Here is a 12,138-nt window from a genome sequence, read left to right on the forward strand (position 1 = left end):
CCAGATTTGAAAGAAGTGCCACACACTAATCAGATTATATTCAGAGGGTTCCGTGCCCCGCTGGTCGAAATCATTGCGTCTCAGGCAGTGTGTCAGTCGTGATATTCTGCAACGATTATAAAGCCGATGTTATTATGTTCAACATGAATTTTTATCAAAACTTTTACAATGTGAGTGTTAAGCGAGATGCCGAAATGTCGAAACACATGTGCGAGCAAGAAGTTAATAGTATGTGGAAGCAAACTAAGTTCAGCAACAAGAATCCTCTTAGTGATCATATACACTAAAAGATTGAAAAGCCACATAATCATATGGATCGAAAGAAGTTACAGACAATATTGTTAAAATGGTTCAAATGGCTCTGAGTACTATGGGACTTAACTTCTGAGGTCATTAGTCCCTAGAACTTAGAACTACTTAAATCTAACTAACCTAAGGACATCACTCACATCCATGCCCGAGGTAGGATTCGAACGTGAGGCCGTAGCGGTCGCGCGGTTCCAGACTGTATCGCGTAGAACCGCTCGGCCACAACGGCCGGCTGACAATATTGACTTTCATGTGCAAAGTAGGTAAAGCTTCAATGACATTTAGGTATGCAATACATCAAACAAGTTTAATTTTTTGGGATCAAAATAGTTAATACGGATCGAAGGAAGGTACAGACAATATTGTCTTAATATGTGCAAAGTAGGTAAAGGTTCCATGACATTTAGGTATGCAATACATCAAACAAGTTTTAATTTTTTAGGATCAAAACAGTTAATATTACTTTCGTGGAGCCTTTTTGTCCTTCTGTCTCAGTCTCTCTCTCTCTCTCTCTCTCTCTCTCTCTCTCTCTCTCTCTCTCTCTGACTGAACACTACACATGGTTCGCATGTTTAAAATAAAATGTTCTTAATCACACGTTGAAAATACTGTTTAATACACTTTCTAAATGAAACATGTTTTTATTAAAGTGTTTTAATCATCGTTTACAAGAAATTTCAAAAAATTGCTTTTTACTTACTTTTAGAATACCTCACATGATAGATAGGGGGATCCCATCACATCTCACCAAATTTCACCAAGGGAGAGGGAGGGTTGTTGGAAATCTAAGTACAACAACGGAACACCCAACGTAGATTTTATCAGATTTTATCACACTGTAGTTTTGTGTTTATTTACTCAGCAGTTATGTGTGCGTTTACATAGCACCACGGTGCAGAAGCGGCTTTCAGACAGTGTTGCCGGCTGGCCGGTAGACGAGCGTGTGCATGGAGTGTGCGGGCAGCGACAGCGACGCCTCTCCCAGCTGGGGGTCCGACACCACCACGGAGCGCCGCGTCCCCTGCCTGACAACACACAAACAATGGGGTCAGCACAGTGGCGGATTTACATGTAGGCCTACTAGGCACGGACCTAGGGGCGGCACCTTAAGGGGGCTCTGTACTCATTTTAACCTTTTACGTTTTAAAATAACTGCGCTTACAAACGGCAAAAAATTTTAATATTGTTAAAAAAATTTCTAGTTTAAATTCGACAGTACAAGTTTGGAAATATACATAGTTTACTTGGTGACTGAATGGAAATTTAACATTGGGTTTCTGTTTTGTATCATTTTAATGATTGTTCAAAATGTTTGGAAGTAAGCTGTCAGGACGGCAATCTATAATACAGTATTTGAAACGTTATTATTCCGAGAATGTTGTCGGCTTCTACTTAACCCTACCATATTTTCCAAACTGGGATAAACTAATCAGCAGTTTCGTAAATACTGTAACATGTGTGTGTCTCAATATGTCAAACCCGACCCTACTTAAATTTCTTGAAAAATTACGAGGAAGCATCAAGTCAGCCCTCCATTTCTGTCATTAATGTGAAAGCTCTGTGGTCTTCAATATCTGAGCTTTGATTTAATGACACCCGTTTAACAAAACATGTTCATACTGGGAATATTTTACATTTTTAAACACATGTTTGTACGAAAAGAACATAACCAGAATATCTAATAATGTGTGAAATATACTTCACAACTGTTTAAAAATTTTATTTATTTATTTACTTAGCTACATTTTTTGGCAAAAGAAGAAGAAACCAACTTTCGTTTGTCTCGTTCATTGTGCTGCAGCCTGCATGATATCAAAGTTTCCACTCTGTGCAATCGAATGGTACGAGACATTGCAAATTTTATATAAAACTTCTTAACTAAGCATTTTTTCTTCGAGGAAATGTTATTTTTATTTTATGTTCGAACAAAAGGTGCATTTACATATAGACACAAATGACAACACACCACATCAGCTGCCAACAAGACTACTTAAACTTTCTGGTCTGCTTCTCTGCCCACAGCAATAACTAAAATGTTATAGGAATATGTGGGATAAGAGTCGATCCAGCACACCTCACTGCAAGAAACTGCAAAAATTATTTGCTTTTTAAATTAGAAAGAGAGTGCCAAGAATATTCAGAACATATTTGTTTCCCAGCTAAAATTCTGGCGATGCGGGAAACAGAGCCCAAAACACGAACTGTCCTGTTTTCTTTACGAGACGAAATCCAGCCAGCAGGTGTCTTCTACTGTTCACTGACAACAGGGAAAAAGGCGGCAATAAAAAATTATTCTGCATTGTCGTTCGTCCATAGCACACCTACGTCGAGTAATCCGACTTGGTCAGTTCATCGCTCCGTGTTTAAAGGAAATATCTTTGTGCTCGTGTGCCGCGTTTAAAGAAAAAAGCTTTGTGTTCATGTGCGGTTTAGTACGATTGGAACTGGAACAGTCTTTCTTTCTTTTCTTTTACAATTTTTTTTCTTTTGTTTTGACTGTGGGTTGACAACTTTGTATGTGACTTAACATGAATAACAGTGAAAAAAGCAAAAATACAAAATTAAGTGGGGCAGCATTTCGGAAATTATAGGAGGAAGGGTGAGAATGAGAAGCCAATGTTTAAAAAACACTTGGCAGATTAGATAAATTTTTCGCAAAAAATGTTGCTGGTTCGACTTCGAGTTCAAGTAGTACAGATGATATTTCTTGAACTGCAGCTGTTGGAAAGGAGGTAAACAAAAGTTAAAAATGAAGAAAAGCAAATTATTCCTGATTTCGAGTTTCACGAAAAACTAAGTGTCTAGTCAGACTTTACAAAAAGAAATAACCTAGTTAGTCATGATCCTGTAGAATGGTGTCTCAATTAATCAACAATCGACATTCTCTTACAACGTAGCATTAATCAAAATTGTAATGGTGGTTTTTCTAATTCAAGAAGAGAAATAGGCGACAAAACCACATATTTCAACAAAAATGTATTTTACTGCAAACTTTTAAATGCTAAATCAACTCTGCGTGATTTTCTAATATACTCCTGTAGCACCTGTGCTGTTTGTTGGGCACCATGTAAATTGTTTGGAAGTAAGGCTGCAATTGCTACTAATGGTATTGCAGATTGGAAAAATATTTCTAATATTTTATATCATCGTGAGATTTCACTTGAACACAAAAATTCTGAGTTAGTACTCTTAACAAGAAAACAGTCACTTGGAACGATAGATAACCATTTCGAGTTGTATGTTGAGACAGAGAAAATGTACTGGCGCAGTTTGTTGAAAAGGGTGTGTGCAGTAGTGAAGAAGCTAACAAGTCGGGGACTTCCCCTACGTGGACACGTTGAAAGATTCCATTCATTACACAATGGTCAATTTATGATGTCTCTTCAACTTAAAGCCGAGTTTGATCCTTTTCTCGCAGAAAGCATTAAACGATTGGAAATCCATCGCAGGGACATACAAATTATCTTTCTTCAACAATTTGTGATGAAATAATAGAGCTTCTTTCTGAATGAATAAAAAGAAATATCATAAGTGAAAAAAAGGCCAAAAATTCTCTATTATAGTAGATTCTACTGCGGATGTTTCACATATTGATCAATTATCTTTCATATCAAGATATGTGAACGAGAATGGTGAACCTCTTGCACGTTTCCTTCTGTTTTTACCAACCCTGGTACACAAGTCCGAAAATTTAGCTGAGGCCACACTAAAAGTCTTGTCTACAAATTCCATTGATATTACTGACTGTACAGGCCAATCATATGACAACGCAAGCAATATGTCAGGCACCTACACTGTTTTGCAAGCACGTATTTAAGAACGAAATCCGAAAGTGCATTATGTGCCATGTGCAGTACATTCTTTGAATTTATTCGGCAGTAGTGCTACAAGCTGTTGTCGGGAAGCATGTTCAGTTTTCAGTACAGTGCAAAACCTTATTAATTTTTTCTCTGCTTCTACGCAGCGCTGGGTAAACTTCTTTCTTTCATTAAACCAGGAAGCATAATGGTACACTTTTTTCAAAAACGCGTTGGTCAGTAAGACAGGAAGCGTGTGTAAGTCTATATGAAAACTGGGAGGGCGTTATCAAAGCCCTCACCCATATTGCCAATAATACGTCTGAAAAACCACTTGTGCGAAATGTGGCTTCAGTTTTATTGAATCAACTCAGCAGCCTAGAAACGGTATTCATGATGACAGTTCGGAAGGACATACTCCAGAGATTCAATAGTGTAAATCTGAAATTGCAAAGTGTAAATATTGATAGTAAAATAGTGTATGAATTATATGAATCACTTTTAGGATTTATTGCATCTATTCGTGGCATGTCCGACTTTTATGAAAATAAATCCACGGAGATTGTGACTGATACAGACTATGAATGCACCTATAAACGATCATGGAAACGCAAACTTCATGATGACGAAGAAGCGGACTCTGAAAAAGTTTTTCTGACTGGAAGACAAAAATCTAGAGTCGAAACATTTCTCCCAGTACTCGACAACTTGTACGCCGAATTAATGAGGAGGAAGGAAAGCTATAGAATACTGTTGGACTCCTTCAGTTTTCAATAACCTGGAGAACAGTTCAGCTGACGATATTACTGGAAGTGCAGCAAAACTCCAAGCGTCGTATGACACAGATTTAGAGCCTTTCTTCACTAGTGAATGTGTACACTCCGCGTAACATTTGAAATCTTTTGAGATTAGTGATATACCAGTCAAAACGAGTAAATTTTTACGAAAAGAGAGATTACAGTCCGTGTTTCCGAATGTTGACTTTGCTCTTAGAATTTTTCTATGTATGGCACTTACAAATTGTTCAGCAGAACGCTCGTTTTCGGCTCTTAAGAGACTGAAATCGTACCTATGTTCTACGTTGTCTGAGGAGAGATTGAACGCCCTGTCCATTCTTCACATCGAAGCCGTCCTCCTAGCTGGTAACCGTCTGGACTATGAACATATTATCAACGAGTTTTCTGCCATCAAAGCCAGAGGCAAAATTTTCTAACTGGTGAGTTTGTTTATGTATTCATATTAGTTTTAAAAATTTAACATTATAATGTGATTTTTATTATAACTTCGAGCACATTCTTTGGATTTACAGACTACGTATTACCTGTTTGTTTTACAATTACCGGCGGCAGAACGCGGAACTAAACCTCGTTTACGTGCAGACGTGACCGAAGGCGCTCGACAATAATAAACAATACCCTAATGACCCAGGCCGCTCGGCGCTGTACAGTCAAGTCATACCGATATTGTAATATGTTACAACTGATGCGTATTCTTGGCATCTGCTGAAATGTATAGTTATCGGAGAAATATACATTATCGCAGAATACGCTCAGATGAAAAACTGTTAATAAATAACGCAGTTCAGTTCTGTCGATAAATACGTAAAAGCTTTGCTAACTGTTCAGACCTTACATGGATTAAAGGTATTGTGTATACTTATTATGCAACATCTAGCTACACAGACCCTAATCATTTACACGTTAACTATTAGATTATAAAACAAATTTGATTTTTCCGCACTAGTCTGTAAAATCATGTATCAGAAAATCCAGTTCTGTGGTTGTTCGTCTGTATTTAGTTATTAGTTGTTGCACCGAAATCTCTATTTCATTTTCATTTCTTACGCTTTCCTATAAATTCACGTATTAACAGCGAACGTGTTTTTCTTATCTGCTACACATTCAAGTTATTAAATCGAAAAACGACAGTTTAATTTTAATTTTAGCACGTCTCTGTAAAAGGACGTATTAATTTATAATGTATGACACGATCACTTCAATTTTTAGATAGTAACACAACTTTTCTATTTTCATTTTCAGTGGTTTCGTGTAAAATAGCATATTAAATGTGAATGTATAACAAACATCCGTTAACTCCTACATACTCTGCTGAATTTTTAGGCCATAAGAGAAAAGTTATTTTCCTTGCGTGCGTATCTGTTGTCTTTCGACAGAAGAATGTGTTAACACAATGCAATTTTAAGTTTGTTTTATCCGCTGCCGTACACCAAGTACAGTTCAGGAACCATATAACATTTCGATAGGGCGCAGGTAGACAGTTGACGCGTCCCTCAGAACAACGAGTAGCAGAGTACGGAAACGGCTCACAGCGCTCCCACCCAAACTGGCAATTGTGAAGTGATCGGGTAAAAGTTATTATTTAAAACATGTTTTTTTTGGGGGGGGGGGGGGGGAGCAGGGTGCGCATATAATGTGGTGTGCCTAGGGGCGCAAAATTTTTAAATTCGCCACTAGGTCAGCACATAGCCTGCCACGCAAACAGAGAGGCAAAATAACGGGGCGCAGCTACAACATATGCTGTGGCTCACTCCTGTCGTTTATCTTCATCCCCAGGAGTCACATGAGACCTGCTAAAAGACAACAATATAATCTGGTGCGAGATGGGTCCACAGCCGCTCAGGTAATTGCTAAACATAGTCGATCCGCTGACGCTTGACAAACATTGTTCCATTTTTTATGTATTGAGATTGCAAAAAATGGTTCAAATGGCTCTGAGCACTATTGGACTTACCTTCTGAGGTCATCAGTCCCCTAGAACTTAGAACTACGTAAACCTAACTAACCTAAGGACATCACACATATCCATGCACGAGGCAGGATTCGAACCTGCGACCGTAGCGGTCGCGTGGTTCCAGACTGTAGCGCCTAGAACCGCTCGGCCACTCCGGCCGGCTTGAGATTGCAATTTCGAGTATTTCTCGCCTTCATGCAGCTAAAAACATTTCTCATGTCGTTATATACAAAATACTAGAAACTCCAATTCCCAAATGCAAACACGCTCATATCCACAAAGTCTCCCGCTAGTCTTTTTATCAAGCGAGTACGAATAGTACCCAAGTCGCAGAGAGCACAAATAAACGCAAAAGGAGCTAAAAACCGAGGTGGAACATATTTTCCTCGTTCGTGCGTCCTCACTTTTCCACTATCAGAGCACGTTTAGGGCATTTTGGTTTTGCAATTCAAGCTGCTTCCCGCGTAGTTTTCCGCCTAGCTTGCCCATAACATTTTAGTCACATTCGCCTGTTACTTTGCGGCAGGGCAACTCGACATTTCTGGTGCATGGACAACGACTCCGTCCTTACTGGCTTGACTGGCTGATGTTTCATTTACGACACCAAATAGTGGACGAACGTATGATCCACAGTGACAAATGGTGCTCAAAACTAGTTGGATTTTTTTAAAAAACGACCCAAACTTTGCTTCGAAATTCTTTTTCGCATGCACTCTTGGTTAGCATTAAGTAAACGCAGCACCAAAATTCAAGAAAGCTTTTTTCATTATTCATTACGTACAAAACACCAAACAAGTGTCGGCCGCTGTGGCCGAGCGGTTCTAGGCGCTTCAGTCTGGAACCGCGCGACCGCTACGGTCGCAGGTTCGAATCCTGCTTCGGGCATGGATGTGTGTGATGTCCTTAGGTTAGTTAGGTTTAAGTAGTTCTAAGGGGACTGATGACCGTAGATGTTAAGTCCCATATGCTCAGACCCATTTGAACCATTTGAATCTAACATGTTCTTCTTGTAAGCCTGTAGCCCGTAAACGGCTGGAAATGCCCTCCAAGTAGGCGAACATGACCAATTGTAGTCGATGATTGGTTCAATTGCACCAGCGGACTCAGTACCATCCATGTAAACGAAGCCGACATCATTACTGAACCATCAGCAGCTTGCACAGTGCCTTAACAATTTCGTTCCATGACTTCGTGCAGTTGGCGCTACACTGGAACCATATCGTCAGCTCTAACCAAGTGAAATCGGGACTCATATGACCAGGCCACGGTTTTCCAGTTGTCTTGGGTCCAACCTGTATGGTCATGAGCCCAGAAGAGGCGCTGCGGGCCATGTCATGCTGTTAGTAAAGGCACTCGCGTCGGTCGCCTGCTGCCATAGTCCATTAACGCCAAATTTCGCCGCACTGTTCCAACGGATACGTTCGTCGTACTTTCCACTTTCATTTCTGCGGTTGTTTCACACACTGATGCTTGTCTGTTAGCACTGACAACTCTACGCATATGCCGCTGCTATCGTCTCATGGTTAGAAGTAATGCCTGAAATTTAGTATTCTCGGCAGGCTGTTGAAATTCTGGATTTCGGAATATTGAATTCCCTAACGATTTCTGAAATAGAATGTCCCTTGCGTGTAGCTGTAGCTGTCATTCCGTGGTTAAAGTCTGTTAATTCCCGTCGTGCGGCGATCATTATGTCAGAAACCTTTCCACATGAAACACCAAAGTTCAAATAACAGCTCTGCTAACGCACTGCCCTTTTATACCTTGTGAACGCGATACTACCGCCATCTGCATACGTGCAGTCGCTATCCCATGACGTCTCCTCGGTGTACTTTTCACTTTTCCAGCGTTTCCATGCATGGTTGCAGTATTGGGAGGCGTTCACGAGAGTCTATAAAGAGCCCTCCAGATCGAGACACAAGCTCACGTACAGCAAGAACCATCGAGAATGAATCTTTCACTGTACATCCGAATATGTGGTGATTTTAAATTTCGAGGCAGATTAAATCTTGGTGCCGGACCGAGGCTTGGAGACAGAACCTTTGGAAGGTAGGGGAGAGGTAATGGCGGTAGTAAAGATGAGAGGGTGGGACGCAATCGTGCCCAGGTAGCTCAGTGGGCAGGGCACAGCCCGTTAAAGGCCAAGGCTCCGAGTTCGAGTCTCGGTCTGTCACAGGGTTTTAATCCGCCAGAAAGTTTCAGTGGAAATCATATTTAAGAGATCATTAAGCAATAAGAAATCTCTTCCTCAAAATGAGAATTGTTTACAGCAATGCGTTGTCAGCAAGGCAAATTCAAAAATTAAAAGCCCCGAATGTCAGTTCTAAATGTCACATCGTTAGGAACTGAACAGGATCTTTTATAGTCAGCGGCTTTCAAGAACTATTTTGTAATGAATAATGAAAACTATGTAACACGTACACAGCAAAAGTAAAGTTCCAATCCACTGTTCTGTCTCCACAATTAGCGATTACTATGTAACTTACAAGATAACCCTGTGTGAGACAACACTCAGTATCTTATATTTGCTGTGCGCAGAGTTACTTAGCTATTACGTGCGAAGGACTCAACGGAGCTAACTATGAGTGAGGCCAACCACGGGCGATAAGACTCACACGCGACTCTGATATTCCTAGAGGCCATCAGCACAGGCCGAGTGGTATTACCACGCAGCTACGTACTCGTACGTAAACGCGTTATCGCAACGCTACATATGGACTACTCGGACTACTCGTGTGCCAGCTGGTTATTTAGTGCACTCTAGGCCCTTTCCCGTTGTAGGATTCTTCCTTTCCTTATTCTCCTTCCAGTATATTTTTCTATCTCAAAAATGTGTTCAGATCGCTCTGATCACTATGGGACTTAACATCTGAGATCATCAGTACATTAGACTTAGAACAAACCTAACTAACCTAAGGACATCACACACATCCATGCCCGAGGCAGGATTCGAACCTGCGACCTTTGCAGCAGCGCGGTTCCTGACTGAAGCGCCTAGAACCACTCGGGCACAGCGGCCGGTTATCTCAAAGAAGAAAGGTGAACAATTGGCGTTGTCCTAGTGGTCTTGTCTCTGAACTTTTGTTGCAGTGTATTATGGAACGAAACTAAAACTAAAGTGTCGAAGACAGCAAGAGTAATGAGATTACGCGTGCTGGAGAATACTATAATGAGGTCTTTCCATTTACTGGGACGTTAAACGTAGGTAGTCTCAAAACATTATATCTACAGCCCACAAACAATTTTCCACAAAATTACGTAAGTGCCTTCCCATTTAGAAACAATATTATTTACAGGCGCACCACTGTCTAAGTCCCATAGTGCTCAGAGCCATTTACACCACTGTCTGTTTACATTAAATTTCGTACCAATAAAATGTTTCTGCTATTTACTAAGCCAATGATAGTTCTTAGAACTCTTACTAAAGACAGTTCTTCGTATTAATATCCTCCACAGCCGCACATAAGAACTGTGGGGCCATGTGAAAATATGTAGTAAGAATCGTCAACGCGTCGGTACCAGCTAATCTGTACGGGACATATCGTATATTTTTAGTTACAGTGATAGAAACACTCCTATTGTAATGGTCAAAGCAGAGTATAGGTTTAACTATTCTCTAGTCACAAAATCTTGCACCATATAATCTAAATCATGTAGCTTTATTAATACAGTAACGTACAACCCAGTTGGTGTCCTGCATATGACTTTCAGACTGGAAATGTATGTCCACCATTTTGTGGAACTCCGGTTTACGTCAGCATCTGTATAAACCATGTGTACGTAAAAGCTAAACGTATATTGCATTTCTTATTAGTTTTGTCAAATGGAAACAAGGGAGAGAATAGACTGACTTCTGTCGGAAACTGATTGTACAAGATATTCCACAAGAGGGCGGTTATAAAGGATGTTAGCGTAATACGTGCAAATACTTTTACTGATGTCAGTGTACTGAACATAATTACATCGGTGGTTGCTTCATTTGTAGACTAATAACTATAGCTATTACGAGTAGTATCTTTTTAGATTGGTTAGTATCTCGAAGCACAAGTGGCAAGGGCAAGCCATTAATGCTTATTTTCCCATGGGTAGCAGGTCAGGTGTTGAAGTGTGGACGCGTGGACGCTAAACGGTTAGTCCATACTGACAGACATAGCCCACTTCGTGGTGATGTTACAACCGTGCAGAAAATATCGAGTAGTTAATTAAGTGACGTACTTCTGGGAAGACTGTTAGACACACAGAGAAAACAACTAATACATTGGAATGGGTACATATTAAGGTACCAGCGATCACATCTGCGATTATACCTCTAACACCCTGTATGCACCCAGATCTAACGTTAGCGTCATTACTGTGGTGTAGAGCCTCGGGAAAACAGTAGGTGAAATTACTTGTAGTCATTTGAAAGTAAATAATAAAGATACAAATTGGTGTACAAAACATTGGTCGGACATCATATTCATGCAGTGCAGAAAACTTCTGTTGCAGCTCTAATTCAGCGGGTCGGGATAGGACAATAGGGACCAAGACATGGTTTTCATGGCCTCGTTGCTGAGCAGAGTTCGAGCATGGATACAGTATCATCGTGTGTCCACAACTCGTTGTCTAGTGGCTAGCGTTGCTGCCTCTGGATCACGGGGTCCCGGGTTCGATTCCCGGCCGGGTTGCGGATTTTCTCTGCCTGGGGACTGGGTGTTTGTGTTGTCCTCATCGTCATCATCTTCATTCGTGACAGTGGTAGGCTGGACTACGTAGAAAATTGGAGTGTGAAAAAAATTGAGACTTCGTATGGGCGCTGATGACCGCGCAGTTGAGTGACCCACAAGCCAAACATCATCAACACAGTATCATCGCTACGAGTGGTGTAATCAACGTCGTCATTGCTCGGTGGAGAATTAGGGGTCGATTTTATTGGGTAGTGTGGCTGCGTCGATCTGTCGGAAGCTTCTATAAACAGTATTTACCTGATTCTGTTGAGGCTAAATTCGGTGGGTATGGTGTGATGATATGTCTCTATATTCGTTCGGCTAACGATTTAGATTTAGTTTCAGTAGATAAAAATTAACGAACGCGTTTATTATATACATTTTAGGTTATAGTGTCCTTCCGAAAATGCGACAATGTACGGAAATTGTTACTATACTACAATGCCACTGCCCACGGAACGGGAAGAATTATATCGTGGGACGCAGATTATCGAGTGAATTTACTGCAGTGTCCTATTCAGAATAATGAACCTGAACCAAACACATATGTCGGCCTGACTGCCGGTAGAGGTACGTTA

General features: G+C 40.6%; 1 protein-coding gene across 1 annotated transcript in view; it reads right to left on the reverse strand.

Annotated features, from left to right (window-relative positions):
- Positions 1-904: 904 nt before the first annotated feature.
- The window catches only part of LOC124776201 (lysosomal acid glucosylceramidase-like), a 175,888-nt gene continuing 164,654 nt past the window's right edge, over positions 905-12,138 (reverse strand). The window contains exon 11 of the mRNA XM_047251035.1: positions 905-1,334. Coding sequence (XP_047106991.1) covers positions 1,217-1,334 — 118 coding nt within the window. The 3' untranslated portion in view covers positions 905-1,216. The remainder of the gene's footprint in view (positions 1,335-12,138) is intronic.

Source organism: Schistocerca piceifrons, chromosome 2 (genome assembly GCF_021461385.2).
Source record: "Schistocerca piceifrons isolate TAMUIC-IGC-003096 chromosome 2, iqSchPice1.1, whole genome shotgun sequence".
Taxonomy (NCBI): Eukaryota; Metazoa; Arthropoda; class Insecta; order Orthoptera; family Acrididae; genus Schistocerca; species Schistocerca piceifrons.